This window comes from Anas platyrhynchos, chromosome Z, assembly GCF_047663525.1.
Source record: "Anas platyrhynchos isolate ZD024472 breed Pekin duck chromosome Z, IASCAAS_PekinDuck_T2T, whole genome shotgun sequence".
In the NCBI taxonomy this organism is placed as follows: domain Eukaryota; kingdom Metazoa; phylum Chordata; class Aves; order Anseriformes; family Anatidae; genus Anas; species Anas platyrhynchos.
This window is the reverse complement of record NC_092621.1, coordinates 22,543,278-22,564,844: the sequence shown is the minus strand read 5'-3', so window position 1 is coordinate 22,564,844 and position 21,567 is coordinate 22,543,278. Positions and strand designations below refer to the sequence as shown.

General features: G+C 33.8%; 1 protein-coding gene across 2 annotated transcripts in view; it reads right to left on the bottom strand.

The window, feature by feature from the left end:
* The window catches only part of CWC27 (CWC27 spliceosome associated cyclophilin), a 138,410-nt gene that overhangs the window by 16,577 nt on the left and 100,266 nt on the right, over positions 1 to 21,567 (bottom strand). For both annotated transcript variants that reach the window (XM_038169963.2, XM_038169962.2), the window contains exons 11-13: positions 19,835 to 19,932; positions 6,865 to 6,974; positions 3,931 to 4,034 (exon numbers count right to left, since the gene is read on the bottom strand). In XM_038169963.2, coding sequence (XP_038025891.1) covers positions 3,931 to 4,034; positions 6,865 to 6,974; positions 19,835 to 19,932 — 312 coding nt within the window. The remainder of the gene's footprint in view (positions 1 to 3,930; positions 4,035 to 6,864; positions 6,975 to 19,834; positions 19,933 to 21,567) is intronic.

Sequence of the window (21,567 nt, the reverse complement as noted above, 5' to 3'; positions counted from 1 at the left end):
AGCAAAGATCCTGCTATTTCATGTTAAAACTTAGTATTATTCATTTCTCTTCAGATCTCTTCACTACACTTCCTCAGATGCCTTCTTAGACAGTAAAATCTGGTAATAATTATCAAACACCATACACACTGTTTACAATAGAGTCATATTTCTTTCTTCTTTTTTTCCTGCATAAAAAGTAGAATGCTGCTGAAAAGTACCCAAACGTCTGCTATGCTTCATGCCAATACAGCAGCTCAGCCAAATATGCAGAGAAAAGTTTGCCAAATAAAAGAAAACATAACAAATTGGTAATGGTTTCTATCTTGACAGAAAATGAAAATTATACCTCAATGTGTGGCCACTCCTGTGGACACATAAAAATGTCTTAGAGGCAATCATTCTACCTCAGATAACACACCCTGACAGTAGAATGAAGCATAGTGGCTGGCTTTCACTTCCCATAAAAAGAGCAGCCATGATCTACAAAATAGCCTGGAGGAATCACATAATTTGTGCATATCATATATGTGTATGCCATACACTAATTATATTTACAATGAATCTTATAAAGTACTATTATTGTTTTTGAGTAGAATTATCATGTTTGGAGGAGTATATTGAAATTAAGATTTTTTTTTAATGTGAAGTCACTATACTTATCTCAATTCATCCAATCCAATGAAGAAATGAAAACAGTAAGTCTTTATCCCAAAATACGAAATTCAACTCTCCAAGCCATTCACACAGTCATGAATACCTTTTAGAAGACTTCATTGCTTTGCTAATGTTGTATGTGGATCTAGCCAATTTGTGAAATAAAAATATTTTACAACTTATTTATCTTCGAAGTAAATTCTTTGAAAATGGAACAAGACTCGTCTATAATTTACCAAACTGCAAGCCTAATAATATGATGTTAATTATAAGTCTATTGCTTAGCATCATATTATTCTAAATTTTCATTATAGTGCCATTTTGAATGCAACGTTATTTTCTGAACAAAAAAAAAAACCAACACACAATTTGATAATCTGAAATTACAACAATCCTTCAGTTTAAATTGCCAACAGGGAGAAGCATTATCACCAATTAGATGTCAGAAGTTACTCAGACGGGAACACAAACAATGATGATTAGACTTTGCAAGTCCTTAAATGACTGGTTATATTACTGTGAAAAGAAAGATCAGTTGTTCAGGTGTTCAGAGGTAAAGGAAAGGCTGCATACTTTCTGTAGAATTTAAAAGCACATTGGTATGTCTGAAGAATCTCAAAGTATTAGTGAAATCCTGAAGTCCAAGGGACAAAAAATTTATGCCATATGTTATACCTCATCCTCAAAGAGCTGCATAATGCCCAAGATAGAAAAGACATACTGAAGGAAGATTATGTAATTTAAAGAATTTACCAAATAGAAGATGACAAGAGAAACTTAAAGTAACAAGCGGTAATGAAACTTATCCTGAAAGGGGCAAGATTTGGAAAATTAATTTCTCTATTTTCAAAAACAAGAAACCAAAGCATTTTTTTTTTCTGCTTTACCTGTTAAAATTGCCAATGAATAAAAGCAAATAAAGCAAGGTTGTATTTCTTCTTTTCGTTCCAGACAGAAGAGTTGACATTAAAAGAAGAAAGAAAATTTAAGAAAAAGAGTCCGAATTTTTAAACTACCTCTTCAGTAGTTCTGTTTAGATTATAAAGCTAAGAGAAATTCTTGGTTCTTCTTTGAAAAAAAAAGAATATAAGAAAAAAATATAATCAATGAAATAAAAAGCAAAAAAGATTGCTGCTGATGTTTGAATAGCTATTGCTTTGAAAGAATAACAGGATTTTTAATAACCTATGCAGTAACTCAAATGAAATTTCACTGAGAAAAATATCAAGATAGTATTGTACTCACTATGCACTACATATGTAAATATGTTGTTTTATGACTGCAAGAATTCTATGCTAAGTGCTGTACTACTAGTTTTAGTGTTTCTGCTAGTAAATGTCTAAAGTCTTCTGAAAAAAATAAAATCCTAGTATTTCCCCTGTGAGGTCTCAGCTCTACTCAGTGAAAAGCAAGAAGGTGTGACTGTAAAGCTGCAGAATCTGTGTAGCTTTATCTTACTAAATTAAAAATAAGCAATGATTCATTCATATGATAGAAATAAAAATGAAGAAGTGAGCTGAGTTATCTAAAATTTTAGTATCATCCATTATGAGACCATTTAGGCCTCATAATTTGCAATTCAGCTTTTTATTACCTACCGTCTTTTTTTTTTTTTCTCTGTTAAATTTCTTTGGAATGTATCTTCAAACAAATAGTCTAAGATTTTCTGATTTAATGTATAAAAATTACCATTTTTATATTATAGGTGATTGTAATTTGACCTGTTACTTCCAGATGAAAAATTTCTTTTCATTTATTAACACGTGAAACAAAAAAAATTAAATAAAATGTAAAAACAAAACAAAACAAAACCAAACCATTTTGCCTCCCATACATTATATTCCCTCCCACTCTTTTTTATGTTGTCTTTTCTCAGATCAGTATGCACATCTTTTTCATTCACAAAATGGAAGTAAATCTAATTTATTTAGACGGTCTGCATTTCCTCCCAATGCTTAAAAAGCACTTCATTAGCATGCTTATCTTTCTGCTTTGTGTAAGTCTTCTCAAACACATAGGGTCCTTTAATAACAATTAGTTATATCATTTATTTCCTATTTAAAAAGGATTTCTAATGTACTTTAGAACATCTTTGTACATTTTAGTTTGTCTTACTGTAATTCATTTTTTTTTCTAGTTACTGGTACTAGTTTGGGGTTTGGAAGATGTAGGTATCTGATTGGTTTCCTATATTCCCAAGATGGGAAGCTTTACGAAGATTATAAAGGGACATATGACATATTTTCACTTACTCATTTCAAGTTATTTGAGATATAGAAATTCTGGGTGTTTTAAAACACTCAGGATCGTTGTTCAATTTTCTATTTTAGTGGTAGTTCTGTTGTGGCTGTGATAGCTTATGTGTACAACTAAGGAAAATGTTGTAGGCAGAGATATTATATTGGACCAACTGTATTGCCAGCCTTACAAAAAACATGACCAGTTTGTATAAAACATTTTCTAAAAAAAACCTTCTTTATAGCTATTCCATGAAAGCATTTTTTATTATCATTGAAAAGCTTCCTGTCTAAGATTGCAGGATCACAATTGAAATCATAAGGATTTTTCCCATTCCCTACTTAATGTGGGTTCTTCGGATGAAAGATTAACATTACTAAACATGGTACAGGTTGCTTCTTTGACTGTGGAGGTCACAACTTCTGCAGCACTTTATCAACTCCACTGCTACCCTGCTTTGTTGGGGTCACCCTCCATTTCAGGTGAGTCTATCTTATCCATCAGTCTTTAAAATACTTACCACTCCACAGTTTTTCTAGGACTTAAGACTACAAGGCAAAACGTTTCCTACTGTACTGCATTATTTTCCAGAGTACTAAACCAGTATGTTTTAGCTGACTCCTGATGCATCAACTCTTTGATGCAGAAACACATCTGGTGTTTCCGCTACTCCTTAAATTTAGGCTTAACAGTAAGACCATGCTAGTGCAGTAGGGTTTCAAAACACATAGAGAAGTTTAGCTAGAGGTGATAAACTGAGTAAATTCAAAGGTGGTGCTAACTCCCTTCATAACTCATTCCTGCTGGAGATAACTGGCACAGAAAGCATGCTATCTTCTTTCCTCATAATGATGTAATGAAGAAGAAATAAGGCAAAGAAACAAGTAACTAAATGTGCCACTAAAAAGTAAAATGAGAGGGATATGAAAGAAGAAGGATTCATTAAATCAAAAAAAGAGACTGGTTTGTAAAACAATTGAAAAACGAAGTGTGTGATTATTCCTAACTCAGATCCGACCAGTAATAAACACAGAAATCCAAATCTGTAAAACTTACCAGCCTTCATCATTATCTACTTCAGGTTCAGAAATCTCATTTTCAGGAGTTTCTTCAATTGCCTGGGTTAACTTTGATTTGAACCGGTCCAACAGTGCCAGTGTCTGAAATTAAATACATGGTTTTAAGGAAGTTACATAGATCTATAAATAACAATAGGTATATAAAACATATTCAAAGTATTATCATTTTGAGACACAGTACAATAAGATGGAAGAAAGAACTGTTCTATGAACTGAAAACAAACACTGCAGACAGAGACAAGCGAGAGAGTCAGAGACACCACAAGTGAGAGCACCAACGGTGAGAGAGTGTGCAGTGCTGGGGATACATATTTGAGAGCACTTGTATGGCCATCTAATGAAATAAACATGCATATTTAAGGAAAAAAAATATTGTGGTTATACTTACAGAATACAAACCTCTGATTAAACAACACTAACCACTGACAACAAATTTTACTGCTTGAACCTGCCATTTTAATCTAGTAAAGCAAAACATTGCATAAATTACAGATGACTTACGTATTGAAGACCTAGCTTGGCCGATACTTACATACTTTTACATTGCTGATCTTTTTAATTTTGTACTGACATAAAAAAAATTCAAAGCTTTAGACTTGAATACAATGAACCACCTTAACTTCTTCTACAGATACAGATCCTTATGCTACATACATTAAGCTCATATTGATTTATATTTGGTATTTTATTCTCCAGCTGACATTGCCCAGTCTTTCAGCTACAAAATGTCACTGACGTTCAGGTGACATCTGAAGATCGTATCACAGGTCTTGTTTCTGATCACTTGAGAGATGTCGATTACACAAGAATTGTATGCCTAAGCTTTGCAGTGGTAGAGGGGTCACAGGGCTCTTCATAAAAAGGGCAGACCATAAGAATAATTTGCACAACCCGCAGCTTATTTCTTGCTGATATTTGAGACATTCCTGGAAAGGAAAGCGTCAGGGAATAAGTGCTTGACTGAATTTATGTGGTAAACTACATTTGATCTGTAGGTGATAGGTTGGCCACCTATGTTGTAAAACACCTCTGTATGGCTATTTAGTTTTGTTTGGTCAAGTTTTTCAAATTTAAAAGAATAAAAACTAAACAAGAATAGAAAACAGAAATAGGAAATACCAGAAGTGTTCACTGGAATCAAATTTCCTTCTGGGAGCAATCTTAACTTTAGGAATTTCCTGGCTTTTGAATTCTTTCAAAAACACATTTTAACACTGCCAAAGGCAGGTTTTGGATTTTTTTTGTTTGCATTTGTTTTCTTTATTTTCTGTTTAATCTTCTGTTTAAGATGGGAGAGAGGAAAATTTATAGAATACTTGAGTCTGTGAATCATTCAAGTTCTGCAGTTTTACACGTTACTGCAGACAAATGCTTACAACATCTGAAAGAGCAAATCTCTGCTCAGGCCATCAGATGAAAACAAACTAACCCTTTTTACATGAAATTGTGACCAATCAAAACCACATTCCTTGTGTCTTGCCTAATTTACTCTGGTGCCAGCATTTTTGTAAGTAGACCTGTCAATAAAAATAATTTCAAAGTGTCTTAGAAGGCATTTTTTGCAGTGAATGATTAGATGCCATAAGGTGGATCATGTAACTTCATAAATTGACCCTTGCAAAATTATAAGGTCAGGATGTGCAATGTCTGGTATTCTAAAGAGACACATACTTTCCCTATCTTCTCCTACTCTTGTACAGAGGACAGAAGATAGAACTGTATTGTAGGACCAGGTAGGAGGTTTGCAAGGCTAGAAGAGGCCCACCACAAATTAAATGGCATACAAAGAACTTGATTATTAATTATTGAAGGGTCAATGATGTTGATGACCAGATGACTGATTATTGATGAATAGTTTCTAACGAGGCTACGTAAATAAAAATTAAGATGACTAAAATATCTTGTCAACTTATCTTGTTTTCCTAGGATGTCCAGGACAGAGCTGATCCAAATTCACTAGAAGTGGTTTTAAATTCCTTGATCCACTTTGCCAACCGATCTTTAGTACTCTTTAATTCAGAGTGAACAGACTTCTAAATGTACAAAGTTTCCACAAAGTTCTTAGTTTTAAGCTAAATCAGCTTGCTGCAAATATAAAGATTTGCCAGCCGCCACTTTGAAGTTTTTAAGCCTCAAGTTTCCAATCTCTCTGGCTTCAACAATTGAATACGAACATCTTTGTAACTGAATTGACATACACTTAAAGACCCATGCATTTGACGCACCACATAGATTTTACATTAATATAAAATCTTCAGAGGTAGTTTCATATATTTAACTGTTTCAAACTTGTCTATTTTAGAAAAATAAATATTTATGTCAAACTTTAAGTTGATTACATTTGCATACTGAAGTCTATATACATGTTGACTGCAAAATATTTTTAATTATATTTAAAAATGGTTTTCTTTTTATAGTTCAGTTAAAAACTTTTTTTTTTTTCATTTCAAAATGCCTAATGTGATGGATGAATTTGATCTCTAAAACATTATCTAAACTGTAAAAAAAACAGCACTTTGGAGAGATGCCAAATAAGCAAACTTCTGTCCCAGTCCTATCTTACAGCAAGCTACAGTGCCAAGGAAAGCATTGTAGAGAAATGCAAATTCTCGTAAACATCACGAAAGATACCTCTGTGTGGGTAGCTTTTCCTTCTGGAATATTTTAGTGACTAAACTGATTATACTTTCAAAAATACATAAAAACTTCGTTTATCAGTGTATCTGGGTAATCTATAGGTGATCAGAGTACACACTCACACAGGTATACTTATTATTGTTTGGGAATAGACAGATTCTTTTTATAGAAAAAGAAACATGGGATTTTTAATCTTCATTTTTACACAAGTGAAGAAATAATAGTTTTCAGAATTCTTTCTGGAATATTTTTCCCTAGTTTTTCAAACAATTACCTGATCTTCACGAGAAACGCCTTTCTTTGGCTGCTGCTTCCGCTTGTCTTCATATTTTCTCTTCTCCTGAAGGTATTCTTCAACAACACTATTTGGAGCAGGTTCCTCTTCTGAATAAGGAAACATATATGGTTAAACAAAATAAATTTACGTTTATAATTTAGTAGCATTTTGGAGAAAATTTGTGACTTCTGAAATACCAAGCACAACACTTCCATAAAATGTTTCAGCTGTATTGCTTTCTCAGCAAATAGAATGATTTGCTACTTGCTGAAATGAAAAACAAAACACTGTATTGGGCAGAGAATGAGTCCAAAAATTTTTGTTTCAATTTTATTTTACCACCAAGCCAGGGAAAGGAGGGTAACAAAAATAAATACTCTGATGGTAAGATGAGAAATAAGAACTTGCTGAAATTCCTTTAACAAGTTTACCATCATTTCTGAACACTTTTCATGGAGCAGCCAAACTGGTATGTTGTATTAATGTTCTGTAGCTATGGAAAAATTGCTAGTTTTTCTGTTTTGTAGGTTGAAAAAGCTATAAATCAAACCCTTGATATTTATATGATAGCTGACAGCTACACAGAGATGATTTCTATTTCCATAATAAATTTCCCTCTCACTTTTAAAGTTTTCTATAAAGTCCATAAATGCAGCATGTCAAAATAAGAGGGAATAAATTTGTAGTAGTTGTATCTACATATCAAATATATTTGTTTACATATCCCTATAAATAGAATCTCTTATTTCTTTGTTATCCTAATATGCATGTTGCATGCATATATTTGAAGAGTAAACTGGCAAAACATTTCCATCAAATATACAAAAAACTGCTTTTTCCCCGTTTTCCTCTTGACAGCTTGGATATAATGAGGAGCAGACAGAGAATTAGTGAAGAAAGAAAGAAATGTCATCTTCTATAAGGACCAAACAAGACAAATGCATATACACAGACGTTTGGGGATGGTTAAACAGCTGAATGAATGAAATAAAATCTACTATAAAATCTCATGCAGCATAATATTGGAGGAACTAAAGAGGATAACAAAGTACAGTATAAAACTACAAGTCATAATGGCTCAGATTCATCTTTACCCCCTTTGTGTCAAACTTTTCTACTAATTACTAAAATATATTCTTAATTCAAGACCAACCCCTTGTGAACACTAGTTTATGCATAGATGCGTGTATCAAATCAAACTTGTTGACTGTGGGAAAACAATATACTGCCTTATATATACATATACTATATTGCTACATAAATAGAGACTAAATATTAGTGAAAATATTATCTAGATACCTAAAATCCATGAGATTTCCTATAGAAAGCAACCTTTCAGGTGACATTTACCTAAAGGGGTGTTTTGAAAAGAATCCTGTCTACCCCATAGTAATTATAATTGTTCAGTTATGACAAGTGAAAAATGTGGGAAAAGTGTTCTTGAAAATACCAGTCTCAAACTGGCAATAAATATTATAGTGCTGTGATCCAAATTTTAGTATACATATGCTGAAGTTAAAGTCATGATTCTTAGTCACACATGTCTTTTGAATAAGATTTTAGTTTAATCTAGTAGAGCTCAAATATAATTCTCATACATATAGGTTAAATTCCCCTGAAGTTGTGCGTTTGTTTATTTTTATCACCCTCATATGGTTGTCACTTACTGTTACGCAAATGATTTAAATTTCAGTTTAAGCTTTCTCTTAAGATGATTGTTTCTTGGGTCTTTGTCTGTCATAATTTTTATAATCCTCAACTTCATTTACTCTGCCTCCTAGGAAAGCCTTTTCACAAGTCAGACAAACGATAATCAGATCCACCTGAACTAACTACTAACTTCAGAGTGAGTCAACCAAAACTGTTATGCACTTGTATGCATCATATTTCTGTACCTTTTGTTACAAAGACTTAAAATATGCTTGCATTTTTCCATGAGGCCTTAGAACTTATTACTCCACATTAAACGCAAGTAACATAACAGGAAGGATTTTAAATAGCTGTTAAAACAATGGGTTTCTAACACATTTTAAAACAACTCAAAACCATAAACACTGTCTATTTGTTAATATAAACAAAATATTCAGCTTTCATAAGTAGTGAGTCTTTGAAAAAAATATTTTGTGTCTGCATGAACAAACTCAGGTAACTACCAAAGAAAAGAAAGTGTCTGGAAGAGAGTTGTTGGTTCAAAGCACCATTTTAAAGTGTAAAATACTGTTTCAAAATGCAAAAGCAGATTGCACGGCTACTATTTCATTTCTGCTAGTCAGCATCCCACAGCCACTCCAAATCTTTCATATTTGAGTTGAAAAAAGAGGAACCACAGCGTTATAGATGGACTACACCTTCACATTGAGCAGGGTAAACTTAGGACCAGCTTGTTGATCCAAAGTATAAAGATCATTACATTAGCTTTAATATATCTAAGCTTCAAACTCCTTAATCTAAGAGCATTTATTCAGATAAAACTGAATGAAACAACGACATGAAGGCACTGTGATGAAATAACATAAAAATGTCTTATTTAAGTAGTATAGGATGCAGAAAATAGTAGTTTAAGTTAGAGAGAATTTGCACATGTGCCCTACAGCCATCAAATCAGGACGTGTAAATTGCATCAGGCAAAGAAAGATTTTTTTCCTTAGTTTAAATAAAATTATGTGTATATTACATCATTAGGTTGCTCTGCTGGAGGGTAGGAAGTCCCTGCAGAGGGACCTGGATAAGATGGGTCAATGGACAGAACCAATGGGATGAGGTTCAACTTGGCTATGTGCCAAGTCCTACACTTTGGCCACAACAACCCCATGCAGTGCTACAGGCTTTGGGCAGAGTTGCTGGAAAGCTCTGCAGAGAAAAGGGATCTGGGGGTGTTAATCGAAGCTCACCTGAACACGAGCCGTCAGTGTGCCCAGGTGGCCGAGAAGGCCAACGGCATCCTGGCTTGTGTCAGGAATGGTGCAGCCAGCAGGTCCAGGGAGGTGATCGTCCCCCTGTACTCTGCTCTGGTGAGGCCGCACCTCGAGTGCTGTGTTCAGCTTTGGGCCCCTCACTGCCAGAAGGACATCGAGGCCCTGGAGCATGTCCAGAGCAGGGCTACGGAGCTGGTGAAGGGCCTGGAACACAAGTCCTATGGGGAGCAGCTGATTGTACTGGGGATGTTTAGTGTGGAGAAGAGAAGGCTCAGAGGAGACCTTATGGCTCTCTACAGCTACCTGAAATGAAGGTAGCTTCAACCGGGGAATGAAGGAGTTGGGAGCTGTGGGCTGGCCTCTTTTTGCAGATAGCTAGTGATAGGACACAAGGGAATGGTCTTAAGTTGTGCCAGGGGAAGTTTAGGTTGGAAATGAGGAGACATTTCTTCTCAGAAGGAGTAGTCAGGAATTGGAATGGGTTGCCCAGGGAGATGGTGGAGTCACTGTCCCCGGGGGTGTTTAAGGAAAGTTTGGACATGGTGCTTAGGACATGGTTTTGTGGGTGACATTGGTAGTAGGATGGTTGGACCAGGTAATCTTGGAGGTCTTTTCCAACCTTAATGATTCTATGATTCTAGGGAAAGTTAGGGAAAACAAAAAGAAAAAAACACAACACTTTCTTTACTGAAAATACACTTCATTCTTATGTATATTTCTAAGTATATTACACATATAATGCATACCATATATATATTAATATTAAAAATATATGTATAATTTCTAAGTATATTGCTACTGTCTCTTAGCTAGCCTGAATTACCACCAAGAAACCCTTCATTCTCCTGTGACATAAACTTCAGCATTTGTGTAATTTACATTTTTTTCAGGTAGATTCTTCTATCCTGAAATATTCCTTTAAGGAATAACAGATGCCAACATGATGATGTAATCTATCCTCAAAGTTTGTTTTTAAGCCATGGCTTCCAATGATAGCCTGAAACTAAAGATGAGATTCATAAGTTTTTAAACCAGAAATGACGAGATTGATTTAAAAAAAATATAGAAGGGTTTATTTTTATCACATTTAAATTAGGAACAGTTCAAATGATGTCAGTTTCTAAATACAAAATTGCAAAAGTATAACAAAGACCTGAGAACTTGTTCTAAGGTGGTGAACTGAATGCCAGTCTTCTAAGTTCAGAACAGTAAGTGGAGCAAAAGACAAAGCTTGATAAAGAAGTTTTAGAATTCATTCCTACAGCACCTGGTAAATCAAATAGTGTAGTAAACACTCAACAGAAGTTGCATCAGACAACTTCCATTTCACAATCTGTAACTGAATTTCACCTTCCACTTTACAATAAACAGTAAATATTAGTTCTAGGCCTGCTAACTGTGGTAGATCAGAAAAATATGATCCTTGTTTAAGCTGACATTCATTTCTCAGCTTGATGTTCACTTACCAAGATTCAAATTCTGTCATTAAGGTAAGGAACACTGTCTTTACATGCACAACAGTTGCTGATGTGCATGGTAAGGTACCAGTATTTTTCAGCCAAATCCTTTACTGACCGTATGCATACAATTGTCCACAGTATGAACTTCGGATCGTTACAATTTTGTTATTTGTATCCGTGTTAGAAAAACAACATGTAAAAACATCTGTCCTTGTAATAAAGGAAGCAGAACCCATGTAAGACCCAGAGATTTTATTCCCTTATTAAGGGAGAGATAATGAAGCTATGCATAAAACATTTGTTGGAATGAAAATCAGTTTCATTTGCTGCAAGAATAACCAGAAACACACTGATCTTCAGAAGGGAAGAAATGATATATTGTGACAAAATGCATGCTGTTTCTTAAGGTTTAATGTCAGCACACCAACTCACAAAAAAATACCTTCCATGCTGATGAGAGCCAATGAAAGGATTTTGATGTTTCTCCCTTGATAAGGTACAGCTAGTACGAAGATTTTCAGACAACTAGGCATAAGTATCTTACATTACAAAACATTTCTGACAAAACTAATCCCATTAACTCTTGTGATGCATTTAGCGTTTAGAATTATTAGTTCATGCATAACCAAGGTAAGATAACAAGGAAAGTGCACAAAACAATCAGAGGCAAATCAGTTAACATCTGGCAGCATCTCAGCTGTATTCACATTTAACTTGGATAAAACATTTTGTTTTTTAGAAGACCAATTAGATGTAAATACAATGAATGCATCGTATAGCTAGACTAAATACTAAATGGGAGAAGAGAAAACTGAAAAACCCTGGCCAATTTCTTGTTTGAACTGAAAGTTATGACTGAATGTTTTTGTGCCTTAAAATACAAGGCCTAAAACACATTGGTTTTACAGCACTGAAATTTCAGCTTTTCAGAAGTCAACTTACATTGCATTCTTCTGAAATGATAGAGGCATGAAGTGTTGATTTTAAAAAATAATGAATGAGATTTAAATCTTGATATTTTTTCTTCCAGAAAATAGGACTTACAAAAAAAAAATCCTTACAAATTACAAAAAAAAAAAAATAAATCTGATATTTCTTAATATTTCAGGAATTCAAATGGAATTCCTACCAGAAGTGATGGATGCAGAACACAAAGCCCACTTCTATAATTAAGACCTAAGAGGGATAATACACTTCTTCCAGAACCCAGGAAGAATTTTTCTTCCAGCATTAAATAATGTCTATGAAAAAAATAACATTAATTTATTGTAAAGTAACATAAAAATAAATATTCTGGAATATACAATATGAATTAATATTATTATGCTTGAAAGAATTTATAACATACTCTCCAGTATGTTTCTGATAATGACTGTCTGATTTTACTTGTGGTTTCCTTCACACCTTAAACTATTATTCAGTTATTGTCATTACAGTTCTGGCCTTGTTAAAATCCTGAAGAGCCACTGAAGATTACTACTGAAGTCAAAGTTGGCTTACAGTGAGATTTTTGTCCTCTTTTCTTTAGCAAGCAGCGAAAGAAGAGGGAGAAGCATTTACTTTGGCAGACAAGAGACAGAATATGGATGCTGCGTATTATTTTAGGACAGATAAAATGAGAAAAAATAGAAATGGAAATAGTGAAAGAAAACAAAAACATTTGCAAAAGTGACATACTCAGGATGTACACTTTGATATAATGCAGATACACTGTACATGTATATACCATGAAATCTTAATATCTAACACATTTATGCCACAGAATTGCCAAACCGACAAAATTTGGATTTTGCAGTTTTCACAGTGTTTTTAAGGGTGCACGACTCTCTTAAAGTCTCAGACCTCAAGAAAGCATCTTGACAGGACATAAAACAATTCTTTAAGTACCACTGACATTACCCAAAGTTAATAATAAAACAGAAATAAAACATAATCTTAAACTGGTATCCTTGCTAGCTTTGTAGAGTTTTCTGAACACTTCAAGCATTCAATTCAATTACTACAATTAAAAACAAAGTAGAAAATATTTTGTGCCCCAGTAGGATTCTTACATTTAAGTGTTGTTTTTTATATTAGTTGTTAGGGTATTATTCTGTGACTTTTTTGTTTTCTCATATGTGATAATTAAATATTTTCATCTACAGATTATCACACAGTTTACAAAAAATATTCTAATAAGAAAAAATAAAATACTACATTTAAACTATTTAAAACCAACATATAGTTAAAAAACAGATGGTATTTCTCTAAAGCAAATTTCAAGTATATTCACAGGTTTACACAATATAACTTTTAAGTATATCTTTTTTCAAATACTTGATTAAGTACTTCAAAATGCTGAAGTAATTCAGCACTCAAATTAAAATGTTTGATGTAATTTCTGGCATCAATGCAGCAAATGTCACATAAAAGAAAAATATCTTATTTAAACTAAGGTCTTGACAGCAGTCTGGCATAGTCAACAATCTTATTCACAGACTGGAAGGCTGGTTATAATCAAACACGTAAGGGGGGAATTAGTTAGTTTTTTGTTTTTTTTTAAATCTCTATCCTCTTGAAACAATGTAAACACTTAAATTTTCACCCCACAATCCTCCTTAATTAGTCTAATGCTCTGAATATGGAAAAAAAAAAAAAAGAACAAAACATAGTATGTAAAAAGAACAATTTAGAGATGTGATACCAATATTAATCTGCCAGTGGATGTGTCTTTTCTCCACCCATTCATCAGCCAGTACCTTAACCTCAGTTTTAGCCCTGATCCTGCAAAAGGTCCAGTATGACCTAGGCCTCATTATTATCCTGTTTTGTGCTCTTCAGTTAATTTCTATCCGTACGCTTGCAAATTTTGGCTGAGATGCAGTGTTTATTAATCAAGAAGAATACCATATTAATGCAGTTGCATAGCTTCTGAACTAGTATTTTTTTCCTAAAGAAGCCAGCTCAGAACATAGGCAGACACTGCGTAAGTGTCTGCATCATCTGCATAGACATACCTGATCCAGCATGTCACAACTCATTCTCCATTCCACACTCCCCCAAGAGGACAGGGAAAGAACAGTGGAAAAATCTCTTGCTATGGTCACAGAATCATAGAGCATCCCAAGTTGGAAGGGACCCACAAGGATCAAGTCCAACTCCTGGGTCGCCAAAGGACCAATCATTTGCTCAGTCACTGCTTGACAGTAGACTGTTTTAAATATATGCGATTTCTTGAATGTAAACTAATGCAGAATAGGTAAACTTTTACACATTCGGTAAATAATCTTGCTCTTGAGAGCTCTGCTTTGCTGATGAAAGCTCAGGTTGATTAAAAATTCACCAAGTGAACTGAGATAAATGCTTTTAATGAGATAAATGTCCCCCCAAAATTTGGGGGCAAAATTATTTGCTCAGGTACTACACTGTGTTTTACTGCTCTTAGATTTTATTCAAGCTAAGTGTTTCATGATTCTTTTGTGCTATCCTTAAATTGTAAATGGTTGTTTACAGTAAAGTATCTTTCTTAATTCCTTGTATTTACCATTGTAAATACTTAAGATTCCACAACAGCCTACCTAAACTCCATACATCTTTGAATATCTCCTAATGAGTTAATCTTTGTCTTCTGCTATTTTCTTTTTCTGTTTGTATCTAATTGCTCCACATTTTTTTTGGTGGTATGATACTTGGAACCAAGTGCAATAATACAACAGTTCTTTTACAATTAACACCTTTGTAGCAATAAGATCACAGCTGCATCACATACAAATTCATGCCCATTTTTTTCTAGTATAAACCTGAAACAGCTTACACCACCATGGTTCTCCCAATTTATTAAACTTGTGAAATTATTTTCTTTAAAGAAATATTAAAACTTCACTATGACTCTCAATTTTCAGTGTCATTTTTCACATCTTTTTCCCCTTCCCTAATCTAGTACTTCCTGTACTAAAATCATTAGTTAGTGACATTCACTTTTGTTTGTTGATGATTAACAAATTCAGTTTTCTAATAATGCTTTCCCAATAGTCATAGGATCCAGTGTGAATACTCAATCCTGTTTTAATTTAATACATACCATCCATAAATTACGACTGAGATGATGTTACACAGAACAAAGTTTTATTTTAAGATATTACATCATGCTAGTATTATAAAACCTTACAAACAACTCCAAGTGTTTCCACAATTAATATAATTAAGCAAGTTTAGAGGTCTTTGCTCAATGATATCACACTTCTTAAATTACTGTTACAATATTACTGCAAGGCAGTAGCATTAGGTTTGCAGTCACAGGCTGGTACTTAGATTTCTAACATAAATTCAAAATTTTAACCAGCATCTTGTTTAAAACTGATGCTTTAGAACTCGAATGTTCTAAAAGACTTGAGAGATAATGCGAGTATTTGGCTAGAGTGGAAATGGGAAACTTCAAAAAACTGCTTTTAGCTCCAGGATGAAAACAAGTTTTCTTTTGAGTAAAGACATTTAAAGACATTAAAAACATTTTTTTAAATTCAGAGAGTTAGATCTGAATCACTTTGTGTCTTTAGGTCACCTGTTATAATGATGAAACTCATGAAAGACAGTAAAACATTGAGTATTTCAATTTTAACAAATAACACTGTGAAACAGGAACAAAACAGTTTTGCTGAGGCCCTGATCAGCTCAATACATACTCTTTGGACTGTTTCATTTTGGACTACCAGTTGGACATCAGGTGTACTCCTGGAACACAGCTTCCACTGTGGCATCATCCAAAAGCACACATCTGGTCTGTGGTAAAGACACTGTGTAGATCTGTGTTTTAGCTAATATTCCTATTAAAATTTCAACTCTTCCCTGCTGTTCTTGAAGTATACAAGCTCTTTCATCTATTACCAGAAACTTACCTATCACACAACTGTACTTGTTCTTTCCATGTAGATTATAAGTTTTGTATGATTCAAGTGACAACAAATTGCTAGGCATGTGAATGACATTTTAAAGAATGATTTTGAAAAAGCAGTGGGTAGACTATGGAAGTGAAAATTGGCCATTTTAAACTCCTCTGCAAGACCATATCAAGCATGTCTAATCAGTCTCATTTGAGTCTCATTATGAGTCTCTAATGAATCTCATTTACTCTTTTGGTGTGCATTTTGTAACAGCAGTTTCTCTACCATCAGGAATATTTACTTCCTTTGATCATATGATGAATTACATTTCTTTGTGTAACACTTCACCAAAAAAGAAAACATCATTAGGATATTGACCTGCTTGTTTCAGGATGTAGATAACTCACTTAAGTATCAGTATAAGCTATGAGTATATTGAGTATTGAGTTTATATTGAGTACCAGTACAAGCAACAAAACAAGGACAATAATACCTTACTCAATAATTTTGGCAGACCTACAACCAAGAGTTTATTTTAACTGCATGATTTAAACAGTGATGCTAAACACAATACCTTCCCTAGTGCTTCCACCTAACTACCATCACTGTTAGCAAGACGCTTAGCTTCTCCTCCCCCACAAAACCTTCTTCCAAGTCACATCTTATATTTCTTTTGATTTATTAAGAAGTTGTTCTTCACAGAATCTAGAAACGCAGAACATCTAAGCCCATCCCACCCACAAGACAGGCTCAACCTTTTTTAAACTAGTCTTAAGAAGTATTTGCCTAATCTTCTGTTGCAGACTTCCACTCTGTAGGTCATCAAGTCCAGTAGAAGTTTTCCCTAACATTTAACTTAAATCCCTTTAGCTGTAATTGAAACCTATTATCTCTTGTCTTCTCCACAGGAATTACAAAGAATAATTTCCTCTCCATGGTAGCCTTTAACATTCCTGAAGGTATTTAACATGGCTTCCTTTACAAAGTCATCTCTGCTCTAAACTAAACAGCCACTCTTCCTACAGTGTTCAAATGTTATGCTTTCCAGATCGTCACTGATGTTACTCTCTTCTGTGTTCCTTTAATAAATCTCAATATCTTTTTTTTCCAAGTGGAATGGCCAAAACTGAGCAATATATTAGAGATGAAGACCTACTCAGATTGAACAAGTCTCTCTGGCATACAACATGCTACTTTACACATTTTATGTTGTTTTTTGAGTCTTTTTCAATAGCATGGCACTATATTTATTAGCTTGTAAGTTGCATAAGTGCTACCTAACATCTTGAATTTATACAACTGATCATTTCTAAGAGAGATACAAGCCACTTACTATCATTTTTTTCCACCAGACCTCCCCCTTTCTTAAGCACATATTCCATTTACCTTTACGTGGTTTTAATCTTCTATGAACTGATTCAATCTACTAATCCAAAACAAAATTGGAACAAAAAAGGAACAGCTTTCTTCCAACTTAACAAACCAAATCATGTCAGTAAAAGCTTCAACACAGACCAGGGCTAGTGCAAGGAAAGACAGCCATCCAGCTCTTCATTTTGACAACTGCATGTGAAAATACATACTTTGTGCTTACATTTGCATTTTTTCTTATTTTCCTTTTGTCTTCCCCTTCCCTGACCAATATATTTTTTTAGTCCAGAAAATTGAATAAAGGTAATCTGCTGTCTTCTCCAGACCACTGATAAACAGATTCCTGGGAATCCTGCTTTCCAGTTTGATTACAAACAATTCTCTTGAAGAATTCTTTTAATATTTTATTAATGTTAATGTCTCTGGGACTGCTTGAGCCAATTCTGATATGCTTCACTGAATTCCATCAAGTTTGAGTGATTTTAATGCATCTGATTTATCTAAGTAGTCTCTAGTTTGTTTTTTCTGTACCTGAATACTTCCTTTATGTCACTGATCATATGTAACCATATGAACAAAGCTGACTGCTATGCTAAAGACTGAATTAAAACAAGCATTCAAGCTCAGTTCCTTCTTGTTTTGCCAAAGAAAACCAACTCTTTTCTTGCTTATTCTTCTAGTGTTACTGTATTTTCATTAATCATTTTGCCCTTCACTATTTGCATCTCATTTAACATCTTCTTCATTTTGTCTTCAATTTTAGAATATGTTTATTTTCATAATTTTCACTTAGGTACTCCAAGAACCCTCTGAATAGTTTCTTTCCTGCCATATATCTTTTTCAACAATACTGAAACACACAAATACTTATGCTCTGACAGTACTCACAAAAAGGAAAACAAGGACCATTTTTACCATTAATTCTTACCTACAGTTTTTCAACGGGTTAATCTCGTACATGCTATTTAATTCAATGAAATAAAAAAAACACACACACACACACACACAACAACCCCCGCCAAACAGCTGATACATAAAGCTGCCATTCCTTCTTTCCCCACCCCATACCTGTCCTTGAATAAAAGGTATCATTCAATATTGTGCCACAGTTGTATCTACCAGTGGTATCCAAGTATTAATTTAGTCTGTCACTGTAAAGTGGATTTCCTCAAATTATTCTACAGTAAGTCCTCTGACGTAACTGGCACCAGAACAGGGATAATGTTTAAGCAATGGTATTACAATTGCCATACATGGCACTACTCTTTATCATTTATCATATATGTACATAAGAACTACTCTCTTTTCTACACTTCCACTAGCAGTTCCTTTTTTAACGTGTCCAATGACTGCATTCAGTGTCTTGCCAACAAGAGCTTATATTTATTTAGTGACAGTATGATTCCTAGAAGCTTTTCAGAGCCACTACTTTGTATAATATGGTGACAGATTTCATATACAAATTCCAGATACTGTATTTTTTAATTTGCCAAACTGGTTATTGATCAAGCTCAGAGATTCAAGAGAATCCATAACATTTTCTAACAATTGTTATGCTTTCTACTTTCGAATTTGTATAAAAAATGATATGATAAACGATACAGAGTAGAGTAATGGAAATTTTTCTGGCAATGACTTCACATTTTCTTTCAGATTTTTTATGTTGTTTGAGAACTGGACTAAGAACCCACTCCAGAACTGTGTCCAGCAACTCCAGAGTTGCCTTTTTTTTTTTTTTTTTTTTTTCAGTTCAGCTAACAAGGTGTTAAATCCTTATTCAGTAAAAATGCAATTTACCCATTATATACTTAACAATCTGTGTGCATTTAGTAAGAAATGGAATATAAAATTATTCTGATAAAAAGTGGGCACCCAAAGATCCCATTTTGCTAAGGTTTATGAAAAACAAACATGGAACCGACTTCTTGATTTTAAGTTCCCTTGGTATCATTCGGAAGAGGTATAGAAGTTTGAAGTCAATATCTTTGAGTTCAGAGTTAATCGTGTGTACCTTTAAGTACCTTTCCAAGTTGGACAGTCAGGAATACTTTCTATTTTGGAGGTCAGAATAGGTAGGTCCCCATTAAAGAATTAAATCAGTTATTTGAAAAAAATTATTTCAAATACAGAAGCCTGCCCAACTATAAATACGTAACTGAAGAACATTTGAAAGAACAAATGCTACCTGTCTAATTTATTTATATACTAGTATCCATTCATTCTTAAGGAAAACTAATTTTCTGGGGAAAAAAACCACAACATTTCAACAATATATCCATCTGAAACGCAAAACTATTAAACAACTTTAAAACTGTATTGTTAACTGGAGATCCACACAACACCTGCTACATTATAACCTTACCTTCCTTTTCTTTGGGTTTTAAAGCCTGCTCTTCTTTTTTTTGCTTTGCCTCCAGCAGTTCACGTTTCAGCTGTCGTGCTTCTTTCCGTAGTTCCTCACTGCAAAGGGAAAAATATTTACAAGAATTTAATCTTTTAGGAATGTAAAGCCACTCAGGAGAAACAGAATCAAAATTAATGGGCAGTAAATCTCTGATATAAACAAAGAGAATGTACTGACTCACTGATGCTAGGAAGATGGCTTAAAAATCAATTAGAACCTAGAAAAGTTCATATTTTCATCAGCAAAGACAACAAAAGAACATAACAGATGACTTATTTTAAGAGCCCATTAGAAATATGTCAAGGATATGAATAATAAAACAAAGAACTCCCATCTGTATTTTTAATTTAATATTGTAATATTAAGCTATAAGAACCACACAAAGAGATTTTGAAAGAGAGGCAGTGCCAAATAAATATTACATGTATTCTCTAATTCAGTTTCCTGAAGTAATAAATTCTAGCATCCTGGGTTTCTTAGATGGACAGACAATGTAGTTGCTACATAATAAAGACATGACAAGTATGCCAGGAAAAAATATTACATATGAAAATTAATTTAGTTTTAAAATGTTACAACAAATAACCAGAAATAACTAGAAAGAAGAAACCAAAAGTTTGCAAGACTGTGTATTAACATCAAATACAATGTCTGTCTTCACTGAATCACAAGATAGCTGAGGTTGGAATGGATGTCTGAACACCATCCAGTCCAAGTGACCTTCTCAAAGCAGGGCCAATCAGAGCAGATCGCTTAGGGCGCTGTCCAGTCAGGACTTCAAATATCCAGAGACGGAGTCTCCACAACCTCTCTGGGTAACCTGTTCCACTGCTTGACCACCCTCAGTGTGAAAAAGCTTTTTTTGTACATTTAAGTGGAATTTCTTGAATTTCAGTTCATGTCTATTTATGCTGTTCATACTGGTTACCAGTATGAAAGAACTGGTAACTGCTTCAAGTTTTTCTGTGTCAGAACCTGTATTTTCCACTTTTTCCAAAATGTAAGTTTTCATTTATTTAGTATTCAAAGTCAGTGCTTAACAAAAATAGCTACAGTGAAGGAATATGCCATGCAAGCACCTTCCTGCAGCTCTGTTATTACAATGTTACTTTCCTTAACCAAAGTCTTGGTACTATGGGATAATGACTTCTTTCAAATTTTATTTTCATTTGTGTATGTACAAAGACAGAGCTTGTGAAAAGTACTAGAAGTCTGTCATTGCAAAGGTACTCAAAAAATAGTAAATCTTTATTTTTAATTGCCAGAAACGATACTGAGGAAGATTAACAACTTTTACATGAGAATACAGCTCTACTTTTCTATCCTGATTTAAAAAAACAAAAACAAAAAACAAGGAAAGTGTTAGGAGACTTTGTAAACCCAAATTACTCTCTAACATTTATGTAAATTTTGGATAATTCAGTAAGCAAGCTGTATCACTACACCAATCTAGTATATTACAAGAAGGTATTTCTTACAGAATTCTGGCAAAATAACATACGTATCAATTAAAATTACACATCTGAAATATTTACAGCAATAAAAGTTAAAAAGATATATTCAGTTCTCGTTAAAAGTGGCAGCAAAAAGCTTGTGAAGATATCCCAGGTGCCTGGTAACTATAGGATTTCTTCTCTGTATTTCCAAAGTATGCAGCCAGGTACAATACAACTCTGCTCTCTCTCTTCCTC